The sequence below is a fragment of the Pleuronectes platessa genome, chromosome 6 (genome assembly GCF_947347685.1).
Source record: "Pleuronectes platessa chromosome 6, fPlePla1.1, whole genome shotgun sequence".
Lineage (NCBI taxonomy): Eukaryota > Metazoa > Chordata > Actinopteri > Pleuronectiformes > Pleuronectidae > Pleuronectes > Pleuronectes platessa.
In genome coordinates this window covers 21,890,668-21,906,306 of record NC_070631.1, presented here as the reverse complement: position 1 = coordinate 21,906,306, position 15,639 = coordinate 21,890,668, and the positions used below count along the sequence as shown (strand labels likewise).

The following is a 15,639-nucleotide window of genomic DNA, read 5'->3' as shown; positions in this document are numbered from 1 at the left end:
ACGGATAAATATGACAAAATAAAATGATATACGACTAGCATAAAAACTGGGGTTATTTCTAAATATAATAATAATAAATATGTAACTGATGTGTATTCTTATGCAACTTTATTAGCACCAACAACTCAACAGTGAGTAGCAATGAATAAATCACAAATAAAAAACAAATATAAAGTGCATGAAACATATAACGAACCACAACGCTGAATCAGTGGGAGCTCTGAGCCTGTTTCTCTGCAACAAGGCGGTCCCATCTAGGGCTAATGGTCGACATCTGAAGTGTGTTGCTGATGTCCAGTCTACTTCGTAATTTCGTTTAGGTTGCGGTCACAGCAGAAAACCCTGCTTCGCACAGATATGATGTCGGAAATGGCAACAGAGTTTTTACGTGCTGTTGTGGCGATCTCAGGGTATTCTGTCGTGACTTTAATCCAGAACATGTTGACACCGGCAGAGTTGTTTAGTCAAACATACTTTTAAGGCAGCCGTTATTTACGATCTCCAGCAACTGATCTTCCTTTTGCACAGACATGCTGGATTCACCTGGTTTGTTGACAAATGGGTCCGACAAATACCGTGTGGGTTTGTGTTTACCGTAAAAGTCACGTGACTGAGACAAGCGTCTTGACATGCATAAAGGCCGTTGCATGCTTCTGCGTTTTCAAGGGCCTGCAAGCGCAAGAGCCCTTTCGGGCCCCTTACTTGCTTATGTATCTCTTCTTACGTGCTTACGTGCGTCGCCCAATTTTTCTAACTAGACGGCAAAGCTCCACAAGCCTCCCGCAACCCGCAAGGGATGTGATTGGTCTGCCTACTACATCCCGTCCGGAGTCGCATTTCCGGTTTCATGCCACATAATACCGGCAGAAACAACGGAAAATTTAGAAGAACGAATATGGACCAAATAGAAGAGCGGTTGGCTGAAGAGATCCGAAAGTATGAACACTCGGATAACCTGTCACTGACTGGAGGATTTGTCCGCCAGAAAAAGGCTACGAGGAGCCGCAGTTGGAATGTAAACAAACAATCGACGAAGAAGAAAGAAGGCGTCTCTAAGGTCGTCTTCGACAAAAAACATTACTCCGCCTAGTGTTCTGGCGGGGAATTGCTTTATAAGACACACAGCGCTTGGGGAAGCTTCTTGAAAACACCTGCAATACAGGAAGGAGTAGAGGATGATGAGTTTGCCTTGTGCTTTGGTTTCTTTGGTGTTTTTTTCTGTCTGCACTCATTGAATTTAATTTCGGATGCTTCTTTCATGTGTATTCTGGACTTTTCCTTGTGCTTAGGTTGCATTGGTGTTTTCTTCAGACTGGACATAGCTTCGATGAACGCAGCAATGTCTTTGTGATCTGCAAGTGACTTATTGAATTTAGTATTGGATGTTTCTTTCATGTGAATTCTGGACTTTCCATTGCGCTTAGGTTTCTCTGGTGCTTTCTGCAGATTGCCTTCAGCATTGATGGAAGCAGCAGTTTCTTTATGATCTGAAAGTGAATCTTCGAATTTGGTAGAGGATGCTACTTCAATGCGCGTAGTAGACTTTGCCTTGTTCTTGGGTTTCACTGGTGGTTTCATCACTCTGCACTCCTTACTGGTGCAAGTGGCAGTTTCTTCCTGAACTGAATCCAAGTCAACTAAGTTAGTATTGGCTGCTTCTTTCATGTGAATTCTGGACTTTCCCTTGTGCTTAGATTTATCTGGTGCATCAGCGACTTTAGTAGAGGATGCTCCTTCACAGCGCGTAGTAGACTTTGCCTTGCTCTTGAGTTTCACTGGTGGTTTCATCAGTCTGCTCTCCTTACTGGTGCAAGTGGCAGTTTCTTCTTGAACTGAATGCAAGTCATCCAAGTTAGTATTTACTGCTTCGTTCCTGTGAATTCTGGACTTTCCATTGCGCTTAGGTTTCTCTGGTGCTTTCTGCAGATTGCGTTTAGCATTGATGGAAGCAGTAGTTTCTTTATGATCGGAAAGAACATCAGCGACTTTAGTAGAGGATGCTCCTTCACTGCGCACAGCGAACTTTACCTTACTCTTGGGGTTCACTGGTGGTTTCATCAGTCTGCACTCCTTACTGGTGCAAGTGGCAGTTTCTTGAACTGAATGCAAGTCAACTAAGTTAGTATTGGCTGCTTCTTTCCTGTGAATTCTGGACTTTCCCTTGTGCTTAGATTTAGCTGGTGCTTTCTTCAGACTGGATAGAGGTTTGATGTAAGCAGCAGTTTTTTTATGATCGGAAAGTGCATCAGCGACTTTAGTAGAGGATGCTCCTTCACCTTGCTCTTGGGTTTCACTGGTGGTTTTGTCAATGTGCACACCTTACTGGTGCAAGCAGCAGTTTCTTCCTGAACTGAATGTGAGTCATCCAAGTTAGTATTTGATGCTTCTTTCATGTGAATTGGGGACTTAAACTTAGGCTTCACTGCTGGCTCCTCCAGTCTGCGTTCCTCATTGGTGGTAATACAGGTTTCTCTATAGAATCTTCCTTGTTGGGTCAAGTCACAATTTCGAGGAAAATGTTTTCTTTTAAAAAAACTATGCCACAATGCCTTCTCTGTGGTGATTCTTTTTTCCGGATCTACTTCCATCATCTGCTTGAAAAGGTTTACAAAGGCTGGCATGTCCTCATTTTCAGTAGTATTCGGGTGATCCTTCATTATCTCATCAAGACTTTTAAACATAAAAGAAGGGTGTACATTGTGGGTTGTTGAATGAACATTGACAGGACAGTCACACTGTTCAAGTAGCTCCCATGAAACTGATTGGACATTGTGAAAAAAAAAGTTTTTGCTGTAAATTCCAGAATTTAGCAGTTTGTCCTCTGGCTTGCCCTGCAAGCGCACCATTTCTCTTATTCGATCAAATTCGCACCTTGCTGAATAAGTCTTTGCCAAAGAACATGAAGGCTACAATACAGCCAAGAGACCATGTCTACAGCCTCAGTTAGAGGGAGGCCCAGAATGACTTCAGGGGCCCTATAATCAAGGGTCTGTATTTTGTAGCCAGTGGTCAGTTTGTCGACAGAAAAAGCCAAACCAAAATCTATCAGCTTCACCTTGAAAGGCCAGCGTTTATGGTTAACCAACATTATGCTGTCTGGCTTGATGTCCAGATGTACCATACGTATTCTGCTGAGAGTGTTGAGAGCCATTACTATCTGTTGTGTGACTTCTTGAATCTCATTCAGATACAGTGGCCTACCAGTCTCAATGATTAAATCATCAAGAGTCATGTCAAGCTTTTCAAATTCCAGAATATAACTTTCCTTGTTTACGAAATGCCTGTTAAGGCTGACTATGTTCTCATGTCGCCCATGCTTCCTGAGTTGCGTAAGAGCCTTCAACTCATTTTCAGCATAACAGCCACATTTTTGGGGAATGACCTTCACAGCAACTATCTCCTTGGTGTCTAATGCAAAGCACTTGTACACTTTACCACTTTACCCCCTGACCCTAGTTTCTTCAGAACCTTATATGTGTTGCAAGGAATGTCTTTGGCTGACATTTTTGCTGCTATGAAAAGTTAAACAAAAGTAATTTCAACTGTTTGTTGCTAGCAGTTTTTTGATAGGCAGAAAAATATGTCTCACTAGCCTACTTCTTCTTCCTCTTCTTTGTTTATACTTCATAGTTCTTTGTGAGGTTAGAATTTACCTTAATGTTATAAGTTAAAACTTACCTTTAACCCTTTGATACTCAAGATATGCAAACCCCTTCTAAGGCACAACATGGGTCAAAAATGACCCGTATTGACCTACAATGTTATTTCATGCATGGCTGAGTGTTTCTTTGCTATACTTTTGGAAATCAATTTATTTCATCGTTTAATATTCAAAGTATTAAATATCTTGTTTTTGTTTACCACAAATCATTATTTTCATTTTATCTTTCACAATTTATGAACTACAATATTTTTTGTATTTTTACATCAAGTTTACATACATGGGTGAAAAATGACCCAGGTATGCAAGTGTGATTAAAAAAAAAGACATACTGTAATAATGATTTTGTTAAAAAAATGTATTTTAGCAGTGATTTGGACCAAAGAAACCAATAAAGGCCATGAATTCTGATTTGTCGACGCATCTCCACTCTTTTTCTTTTGCTGCTGCTGCTGCTCTTCATCCCTCTAAATTGGTGCATTTCAGAACCTCCTCAATGATGTTGTCACTAATAATTAAATCCCAGGCATCTTTCGGTGAAACTGTTGTTTAACCAGATGCAGGTCCTGGGCAGCTCCTCAGGATGTTGTGGCTTCTTTCTCTTCCCTGAGTTGGGGGATGGTCATTCCAGTAAGATCCCTCTTTACTCAGTCTATTGGCCTGGGTCTGAGGTTCCTCTTCAGAGGACTCATCAGACGAGTCTTCGATCTCAGCCAAGGAGTCTTCTTCATCTAGGAGAGCTTGATTTCTAGACACGCCCACGTCCGTCTTTTCTTATTCGACTCCTCCACACGGGGCCCGCAGGTTTACTTTGCTTTCCAACGCAGCCACCCCCTCATCCAGGGAGAGACGGCTGGTTCTCACTCAGTGATTTGTTGAGACAACTCCCTCACCACATCTTCCACCAGTGTGTCGTCTGAGAGGCTTCCATCATCTGGCTGTCCACTGTGCGGAGGAGTCTCTGGGAGGAGGAGAGACGTCGTCCACTTGCTGTGGAGACTCAACCAGGAGGGACATAGTTTGACATCTATCCCACGTGTCTGTGTTTACATACTCTTGTCTCTCAAGGTCCTCCATGTGACCAAGATCTTCTGCATAAGAACTCAGCTGCTGCCTGAGTTCTCCTTTCACCAGCTTCCAGAAAAAATTCTATAACACTTATACCAGAGATTTTCATAAAATAGAGTTAGAACCTCATAGAAAAAGCTGTAACCTCTGCAACACTGGTGAGTCAAACAAAAACCTGCACTTCCACTGTGATTTACAGTGTTGTTTACTGATCCACTTTTCATGCGGTGAATATTATAGAAGGAGAAAAAATTTAATAATGACTGAGGAAATATTGACACTTAGAGCTGTTCAGGCTTGGAATCTGATCATGAGACAGAAGTTGGGTGGTGATAGGACAATGCACAGTGGAGTTATGACAACATCGTCTCCTTTGGCGAAGGATGAACCTTCGCCGTACCTCAATATTTACACGGTTTGAGGAAATGTCAAATTCTGAGAGAGAGAAAGAGAGAGAGAGAGAGAGAGACGCCACCTTTGCAAGATATAAAAAGATTCCTTTGATCTTTGAACACTGTCACTGCAGGAGTGGAATTGTTTGTTTATGGCTCAGCATCAAAGGATTCATGGTCCAAAATTGCGTGTTTTAATGGCGTGTAATCAAACTTTGACGCCACGCCACGGTCACACCATGTGACGAAAAATCAATCTTTTAATGACTTTTAATCTTGTTGTGATGACACTGATCTCAATTTGAAGTTGATCTGATGAAAGCCCTGGTACAAGTATATCAAAGTAAAAATGTGGAATATGGCCACTAAATGCAAAATAGCAGGCTTCCTGTTGCCTTTTTCCAATTACACCTACAGACTTTTTGTGAAGATCGGTCAATGTGAACACGTTCCGGGGTCTTGGGGGGCACCATTGAGACATTTTGCGACGCCCATTGAAAATTCCTCAATAATACGTAAATTTTCACCACTTTCTAACTCTCTGCCAATTTTGGTAAGAATCGGAGCATGTTAAAGCCCTCAAAAAGCCAATTAATTTGCCTGAATAATAATAATAATAATAATAATAATAATAATCATTACAATTTCAATAGGGCCTCCCACTGTCAGTGCTCGGGCCCTAATAATAATATAAGTTATGTGTAATTATTACTAAGCCCAGAACACTGTATATAGTCATATAATTGTTATCCTGCTGGCTAAACTACACCAATGATGTGAATATTAACTTATTTTGGAGAAGAAAAACATTTACAAGGGACATTGAGTCAAAGCTTTAATGACCCACAGCACAAATGGTGTACAAACACAACAGGCCTACAGCCGGACCTGGGGCATAAGGTGAGGCTTGACATGTCTTACCAGCCAACTCTGGGTCATTTCCATCCTGGTGCCCCTACAGACTTAATCTGCCTCTAGCACACTGCCTCTCTTCAATCAGCAGTAAACACAATCCGTACAATCAGCACAGTTCAACGACACAATCACCTACAATTGTACCTGAAGAATCATCTAATGAATCGACTCTGGGCTGACAGAAAGGTCACCTTAGTTAACAATTCTAACAATTTAACAAACTCTTAAGATTAAGTAGGTTGTACACATTTATACACACACTAGTTCTGCTCATGCACTCATAATGAACACTCTCTTCTAGTTTTAGCAACTTTCTCGTTAATCCCACAGTTGTTTACACAGTAATCAGATCTGCTAGTTACCTTCCTCAGCGGTTATAAATGGCTTCTCTCTTTAGCTAAGCTCTTACCGCAGTTTTGGGTTTGTGCGTCCGTCTTTTCTTATTCGACTCCTCCACACGGGGCCCGCAGGTTTACTTTGCTTTCCAACGCAGCCACCCCCTCATCCAGGGAGAGACGGCTGGTTCTCACTCAGTGATTTGTTGAGACAACTCCCTCACCACATCTTCCACCAGTGTGTCGTCTGAGAGGCTTCCATCATCGGGCTGTCCACTGTGCAGAGGAGTCTCTGGGAGGAGGAGAGACGTCGTCCACTTGCTGTGGAGACTCAACCAGGAGGGACATAGTTTGACATCTATCCCACGTGTCTGTGTTTACATACTCTTGTCTCTCAAGGTCCTCCATGTGACCAAGATCTTCTGCATAAGAACTCAGCTGCTGCCTGAGTTCTCCTTTCACCAGCTTCCAGAAAAAATTCTATAACACTTATACCAGAGATTTTCATAAAATAGAGTTAGAACCTCATAGAAAAAGCTGTAACCTCTGCAACACTGGTGAGTCAAACAAAAACCTGCACTTCCACTGTGATTTACAGTGTTGTTTACTGATCCACTTTTCATGCGGTGAATATTATAGAAGGAGAAAAAATTTAATAATGACTGAGGAAATATTGACACTTAGAGCTGTTCAGGCTTGGAATCTGATCATGAGACAGAAGTTGGGTGGTGATAGGACAATGCACAGTGGAGTTATGACAACATCGTCTCCTTTGGCGAAGGATGAACCTTCGCCGTACCTCAATATTTACACGGTTTGAGGAAATGTCAAATTCTGAGAGAGAGAAAGAGAGAGAGAGAGAGAGAGACGCCACCTTTGCAAGATATAAAAAGATTCCTTTGATCTTTGAACACTGTCACTGCAGGAGTGGAATTGTTTGTTTATGGCTCAGCATCAAAGGATTCATGGTCCAAAATTGCGTGTTTTAATGGCGTGTAATCAAACTTTGACGCCACGCCACGGTCACACCATGTGACGAAAAATCAATCTTTTAATGACTTTTAATCTTGTTGTGATGACACTGATCTCAATTTGAAGTTGATCTGATGAAAGCCCTGGTACAAGTATATCAAAGTAAAAATGTGGAATATGGCCACTAAATGCAAAATAGCAGGCTTCCTGTTGCCTTTTTCCAATTACACCTACAGACTTTTTGTGAAGATCGGTCAATGTGAACACGTTCCGGGGTCTTGGGGGGCACCATTGAGACATTTTGCGACGCCCATTGAAAATTCCTCAATAATACGTAAATTTTCACCACTTTCTAACTCTCTGCCAATTTTGGTAAGAATCGGAGCATGTTAAAGCCCTCAAAAAGCCAATTAATTTGCCTGAATAATAATAATAATAATAATAATAATAATAATCATTACAATTTCAATAGGGCCTCCCACTGTCAGTGCTCGGGCCCTAATAATAATATAAGTTATGTGTAATTATTACTAAGCCCAGAACACTGTATATAGTCATATAATTGTTATCCTGCTGGCTAAACTACACCAATGATGTGAATATTAACTTATTTTGGAGAAGAAAAACATTTACAAGGGACATTGAGTCAAAGCTTTAATGACCCACAGCACAAATGGTGTACAAACACAACAGGCCTACAGCCGGACCTGGGGCATAAGGTGAGGCTTGACATGTCTTACCAGCCAACTCTGGGTCATTTCCATCCTGGTGCCCCTACAGACTTAATCTGCCTCTAGCACACTGCCTCTCTTCAATCAGCAGTAAACACAATCCGTACAATCAGCACAGTTCAACGACACAATCACCTACAATTGTACCTGAAGAATCATCTAATGAATCGACTCTGGGCTGACAGAAAGGTCACCTTAGTTAACAATTCTAACAATTTAACAAACTCTTAAGATTAAGTAGGTTGTACACATTTATACACACACTAGTTCTGCTCATGCACTCATAATGAACACTCTCTTCTAGTTTTAGCAACTTTCTCGTTAATCCCACAGTTGTTTACACAGTAATCAGATCTGCTAGTTACCTTCCTCAGCGGTTATAAATGGCTTCTCTCTTTAGCTAAGCTCTTACCGCAGTTTTGGGTTTGTGCGTCCGTCTTTTCTTATTCGACTCCTCCACACGGGGCCCGCAGGTTTACTTTGCTTTCCAACGCAGCCACCCCCTCATCCAGGGAGAGACGGCTGGTTCTCACTCAGTGATTTGTTGAGACAACTCCCTCACCACATCTTCCACCAGTGTGTCGTCTGAGAGGCTTCCATCATCGGGCTGTCCACTGTGCAGAGGAGTCTCTGGGAGGAGGAGAGACGTCGTCCACTTGCTGTGGAGACTCAACCAGGAGGGACATAGTTTGACATCTATCCCACGTGTCTGTGTTTACATACTCTTGTCTCTCAAGGTCCTCCATGTGACCAAGATCTTCTGCATAAGAACTCAGCTGCTGCCTGAGTTCTCCTTTCACCAGCTTCCAGAAAAAATTCTATAACACTTATACCAGAGATTTTCATAAAATAGAGTTAGAACCTCATAGAAAAAGCTGTAACCTCTGCAACACTGGTGAGTCAAACAAAAACCTGCACTTCCACTGTGATTTACAGTGTTGTTTACTGATCCACTTTTCATGCGGTGAATATTATAGAAGGAGAAAGAATGAAAGAAATTAAATTTCTTTGAGTATTCAATTGCAATAGTATATAAAGTCAAAGTCGTCTCATGTCAAGCCGAGTTTTACTTAAATCAAAAGTAAGACTTTGCAATCTTCGGTGTAAATGCAGTCTACATAAAATCCTTCAGATCAACAGAAAATCATTTTACTAGAAAAATATAATTAACTTTAGGCTAAAATGTTCTAATTCGTTGCTGCGTACCGGGACCTCAGAACCTAGTTTTATTCCCTCCTATGTACCTCATGTTTTGGATTGACAATAGATCTTCTTGAATCTTAAACCTGTAATAGCTGCTGTGGTGTTTTTATTCTTTTGTCAGTTGTAGAGGGGCACAAAAAAATCTGTGATCACAAATGTGACAAATTAACATCTTTTACACAGTGAAAGAGATGTCTCACAGAAGTGCATTAATGGAAATTACAATTGCAAAAACCACAACACAAAACCACACAATTGAAACACAACCACAACGGAAGTGATTAACAGCGAATGCTGGCAATGAAAGGAGCAGATTTCCTCACCGCTGTCGTGTGAGTCGTTGTTTGTGAAAAGCAAGACAAACTGACATTGAGCAAGTGGCAAGGTAGAACCTGGACAGGTTGCCAGTGTTAAACTGGGTCAACGTACAGCGACGAACAACTATTCACTCTTATAATCACAACAGGTCTCCAATAAACTAGACTGACTGTGGGAGGAAGCTGGAGTACCCACAAAAAAACCACAGACCCCAGGAGAACAAGCACAGAAGTCAACACAAAATGCATGTACAAACAAATCTGTATCAATGAAACGGTTCAACTCAACCTAGTATACTGAATCACTATTGTCTCTGACCAAATCAGTAGCTTTTAGGATTGGAGCTGCACTCTCTAGCATTGTTACTTCCACATAAAAAGTACATTAAAATTTAGAATAGTCAGCAAACCAACTTTGTACTTTCTGTTTCACAGCAACATTTATCACATATAAGAGACCGTAAACTAAGTGTGTCGATGTGAGCAAGGCTGATTTTTCTGGAGCTAAGCACCTCAAACGAAGCCAAGACCCCACTACAGGACTCCCAGTTGACCCTCTCCCCCTAAAAAAAACTCTCAATCACGTCCCAGCAGCTTGGCAGCCAACATCTGTCTGCTGCTGTCCTCGCCCTCTTTCCTCCCCAGCTCTGTCCTGATTCAGCCAGCTAAGCAGAACAGTGTATGGCCAGACCAAATCCTCAATCTGCCTCTTTGAATCACTTTAAGAAAATCTCAATGGGGATTTACTCTGGTTTTCTCTGATTTATCACACTCTAAACTCTTTGTTAGTCTTCCTCTCTTTTCAGTGATATTCCTGCGTTCTCCCTTTGGTGCAGTACTGACACGTTTTGTCATCTTACAGCGGCAGAGGTCATTTAAGTTTCTCACACAGCGGCTGCTTCCTGCAAGAGGGCGCACAGTAATGAGGCTCCTGTTGAAGCCACACACAGGAGAGGCACCAGAGCTCCAACCTCTGGATCAGTGCAGGGACGTGGATCCGAATAGGCTGCTGAACTGCAGCTACAGATGAGCGTCTGTGGGCCAAATTAAAAGTCTGTTGAATTGTTCCTCCCAACAAAAGAAAGTCTGCAGCGGTTCCTCTGACGACAGGCTGTTCAATGAAACCTTTGTTTTCACATTTTCACTCGTAAGAATTTGAAACACTCACTCACAGTAGTATTGTGCCTACAATTTAGATCCACAGGGAATATCCTTGAGTGGAGATCAGCACAGTTAAAATGAGGAGCACTGAGTCTCTCTCCTTATTCGTCTGATCTTGGACTGGTGAAAACACTGAAAGGGAAGAACAGCCCTGCCCTCAGACGGCTACACAACAGGCGGTGTGACAGAGACATACAGGCAGCCTGTCAGAGAGTACCCTGGAGATACAGTGGGTACTCGTGTTCCACATATTGATGATCCGTGCATGCATTACAAACGGGACCATGGAACAAGACACCGGCTTAACATTTCCACAGGAAGGCAGTGAAAAAATAAATAGAGCAGCTGTTGTTGTCCTCAGTTGAGTTGTTTGATTTGAAAAACTTTGTCTTGTGGAGCTTAGAAAAAGGAGGAGATTGAGAGAGGAAGAGATTGATGCCACTGAGGTTAGCACCCGTAAATTTTATAAATCGGCTGAAGTAAAAAGAGTTGGGAGATTAAAGGGTCAGTGTGTAGAATTTAGTGACATCTAGTGGTGAAGTTGCATGTTGCAGCTGAATACCGCTCACCTCACCCTGCCCTTCCAAACATGAGAGAGAACCTGTGGTAGCCTTCAGTTGTCATAACAACTTAAAGATGTTTAGTCTGTCCAGTTTGGGCTACTGTAAAAAAAAAAAAAAAAATGGTGGCCACCATAGAGAGGGCCGGCTCCAGATGTAAATATAAAGTACATAAATAAAAAGGGCTCATTCTAGGGTGCAGAAAACAACAATTCATACGTTTTAGAGGAAACACACTACAGAAAACATCACTAAGATTCATTTATATTCAACACCTGCCATTAGATCCCTTTCTTATGTGTTCTGTCACCTTTCTCCAATCCCACTACTTTATCCCTCTGCAGCACTCGTGCCACTGGTCCTCCTCTAACTAGGTTCCTGCAGCATTTTGGCTGCAGATGAGGAATCGAATCATCCGACAAAGAGAAACCCGTTCTGCCTGCACTAGATTCAGCCACCATGACAGCCCTATTTCCTGAGACATACAATGGTCAATGAAGATCTACCGAAAAACAAAACAAATGGCAAAGAGGGGGCAGATTTAGCTGGCTGCCATGGTATTCTGTTAATATTTCATAAGTGCTCACAGGGCCTGTGTGAATTTGAGCATGCACACGTGTCTGGGTGGTTTCATGTTAGCGCACAGGCTTACTTCTGGGCATCCAGCCTTCTCGGGGGAGTCGATATGCTGTGCACTCTGATTTCCTTAATGCTGTGGCATTTTCAACTCCTCACTATCAGGCATGCGGTATCACTTCAGGTATGGCTGGAGAAAGAGCTTCCATAGATATGCAGCTGACATTATGAAATGACCATTTCACACCTGAATATGAAGCACAAATCTACTGTTGATCACTTGCAATAAATCACCAATGATTTTACACATCTAGATCAATTTGCTTTACAGCAGGGTAGTACTGAGGTTGTACAAGCAGTGAAGGAGCTTTAGTATTAACTCACAGTGTTGTACATTTTTTAAGTACAGTGTTGAATTTCTTTGCGGTTTTGAACACGCGGTACATTAAGAAATAATAAACGTTGACTAAACAGGCGACCAGCGCTCTGGGCCTTCATTTAGAGCAATAGTAGAGCACATTCTGTCTGACAATATATTGCACAACTGTTTGGGGAGGACTCACTGATGACAAAGAACGTTCAGAAGTAGCTCAGGAGAATTAACACAGTCAAATATAACCGCTAGGTGTAGAACAGACACTGCACTAGTATAGAAAACATGTGCACCAAATTATGATACATCACCCACTGCTGCACAAATTCTTATCCGGGTAAGTCTGCCAACTTTATGAATCTGTAACCAATGACAGATTGCTGCAGTAGCCATTTAACATGTCCCAGACAGTCTAGTCACTGGCTGTAGTATCCAGAACACTCCCTGTGTGCTGCACGCACACACACACACTCCACACTCTCTCTCTCACACTCACACACGCTCTACACTCTCTCTCTCACACTCACACACACACACACACACTCACACACACTCTCACACACTCTCACACACTCTCACACACACACACACACACACACACACACACACACACACACACACACACACTCTGTCTCTCTCTCTCACACACACACACACAAACACACACACACACACAGTGCAGAGCTGGACTGCAACGTTAATTATGGAAAGTGGTGATGCGGTGCGGAGCTGTCCACGGTGCTGAAACCTACTGCAGCAACATATGAGACACAACTGTGTGTGTGTCTGTGTGTGTTTGTCCATATGATGGCACATGCATGAGTCTCATTATCAGGAGTTCGAGCAGGAGTTCTGCAGGTGAAGTGATGCCCTCCTCTAATCAGACTACAGCAGGTTGGCAGCTTGGCCACATTTAACCCTTCAATGCTCCATCTGAACATGGTCCTCAGTGTGGAGGGACCCAGTCAAAAGCTCCACAGCAGCCCCCCCTCGTAAACCATGACTCAGTATCAGCACTGCACGGCAAAGTAAAAAAGGCCAAAAGTCCACAATCACTCAGGATGCATCACTTACACATAAGCGTGGTAGATGAACGCCCATCCCCGCGGTCTCTCCAGTGCGTTATAGAGGAAATTCTGCAGTTTCCGATAGCTGGCATATTTCTTCGACGGTCGGGGTCTTCCTGCGGAGAGGCTGGACCTGCGTCTGCAGAGGATGCTGCCCCGCTTGGTGCTCCCCGAGCCCTCGATCAGCAGCGCGCCGTCCCTGCTGGATTCGGGAGCCCCGGGGTCCAGTCCGACGAACCCGACTTTGTGCTTCTTCTCTCCGGCTTGAGTTGGGTAAGCCCCGCCGTTGAGAGATTTCTGCACCATTCTAAAGTCGCGACGACTCTGCCGGGGAGTTGTCGGTGCCTCTGGCGCGGGGCTGCATCACCGGCGCTGAGGGGTGGGTGCTGGATGCAGTCCGTGTCGTCGCCCCCCCCCCCCCCCCCCTCAGAAAAACCAATCGCAATATCCACTCGAAACTGCACAGTACGAGCTTTTACATTAGCCCCATCCGGCCACTTGACACACACAGCAGGGGTGGACATGCATATTCTATTCACTCCAGCCTGCTCAGGTTGGCAAGCAGCAGATTATTGGTTATTTTATAATCATAGAACCGCCCATTGCTGAAGACTTAAGTTAAATAGAACATGCACAACCAGTCTTGCTCTGGTGAATTCACTTCCGAGCTGCAGGTGCAGGTCATTTGGCCTCATTCTGTGAAGAACAACTTCAAGTTGCCATGTTGGGTGGGTTCAGGATCATTACTGCACTAACACTGATCCTAAAGTCAGAATGTGTATTTTGGGGAAACAAAGGTTTCCTGTTAGTTTTCCCTGTGATAACCTTCCATCCTCTTCAGTTCCTAACCCGAGCCCAAGAGAGAAGCTGGGAGGGAGCGTTCTCGTCTGATGATGCATGTTCATGCAATATTCATAAGTGCAGCAACCTTCAGTCAGGGGGTAATGGACACTGAAAACTGTGTCAAGCTGCGTTTTTAAGGTTTGACTGAGCAGCGGTAAAGGAAACACACAAAGAGTTCAAACCAAGAGATAGGGCACAGAAATGGAACATGTCACCTCGTAGCAGGTTCACATGTGTAACAATGGCCTTGAGTAGAGCGCCCACCTCTGCCAAGAAGAAAAACTCCTTATACTACATATAATTGTCACTGGTGATAAGAAAGAAAAAAAATTGGCAGAAAACTAATTTAAAGAAGGTGGATCTGACCTTTAATCCATATCTACACCAAAATGTAATGGGTTCTTCCCATCCCTCCATCCCTCATTAGTTTGAGCCAGGAAACAGTCATGCGTGAAAACATGAGCTCCTCGGTGGAGATAACCATGTAGATCGATTTGTAGCCATCAGAAAGTGAAAGATAAGAACTAAACAAAGTCTATCAGAGAGTGAGTGAATCCACTTTCCCAATGATAAGCATCAGGTTCACTTGAAAGTAGGAGATGATCAAACATAATGTGATATTTCCTCTGACATAAAGCTAATGTAGTGCACTGAAACTACTTATTGGTCTTTCTCAGCAGCACTTAGTCACTGCTTTTGTGTTTCTTGTGTGAGACTGCAGTAAGAGACCACAGAAACATTGTAACACAGGGAAATTACAATGTGAAAATACTAATTCTACAAACATGTCTGTATGTGGAACTCTTATCTCGCTAACCGTTCATTGTATCAACTTCACACTTGAATACGTGTGTATTGTAAATAACCTGAGGAAGAGCAGTGTCGAGTACGGTGCAACAATGACACATGTTCATTATTAGTAAGATTTGATAAAAAGGCGGCGACAATTGTCTGAATTATATATGGTGGCCTAGGGGGTAGAGTGGGCATTCTCCAACATGAAGGTTGCCGGTTCAATCCCCACTCCTCCCCATCTGCATGCTGAAGTGTCCTTGGCTAGATACTGAACCCCTTAATGGCACCTCATAAATGTTGAGTGTACTAAAATGTAAGTCGCTTCTGTAATATAAACCACATGTGAAAAAGAAAACGTTTCATTTTACGAAAAAACATTGAGTATAAATACTTCATTTTAGATAAACCAGGTAGGATTAATACACAAAGATTTGTTTACTTTGCTGTGAACCATAGATGGCAAACACGTCCAGCACACAAACATTAAAAACTGACAGTATGTTGTAGAACTGTTTGAGGAGGACTCACTAATGACAAGGAATCATTGTGAGGAAGGCCTTGTTTATATGAAAGGGCCAAAAGTCCTTATGGGATGGAAACCACTTAATCTTTGTGTGTCTGCATTTTCTATGTCGGATCATCAGGGCTCAACACTGCTGCCACGCGGAAA

The 15,639-nt window shown here is 42.8% G+C and overlaps 1 protein-coding gene across 4 annotated transcripts in view; it reads right to left on the bottom strand.

Annotated features, from left to right (window-relative positions):
• LOC128442542 (potassium voltage-gated channel subfamily KQT member 2) overlaps positions 1 to 13,637 on the bottom strand; it is a 40,063-nt gene extending 26,426 nt beyond the window's left edge. For all 4 annotated transcript variants that reach the window (XM_053425042.1, XM_053425040.1, XM_053425041.1 and 1 more), the window contains exon 1: positions 13,339 to 13,637. In XM_053425042.1, the coding sequence (XP_053281017.1) occupies positions 13,339 to 13,637 (299 nt within the window). The remainder of the gene's footprint in view (positions 1 to 13,338) is intronic.
• Positions 13,638 to 15,639: the final 2,002 nt, after the last annotated feature.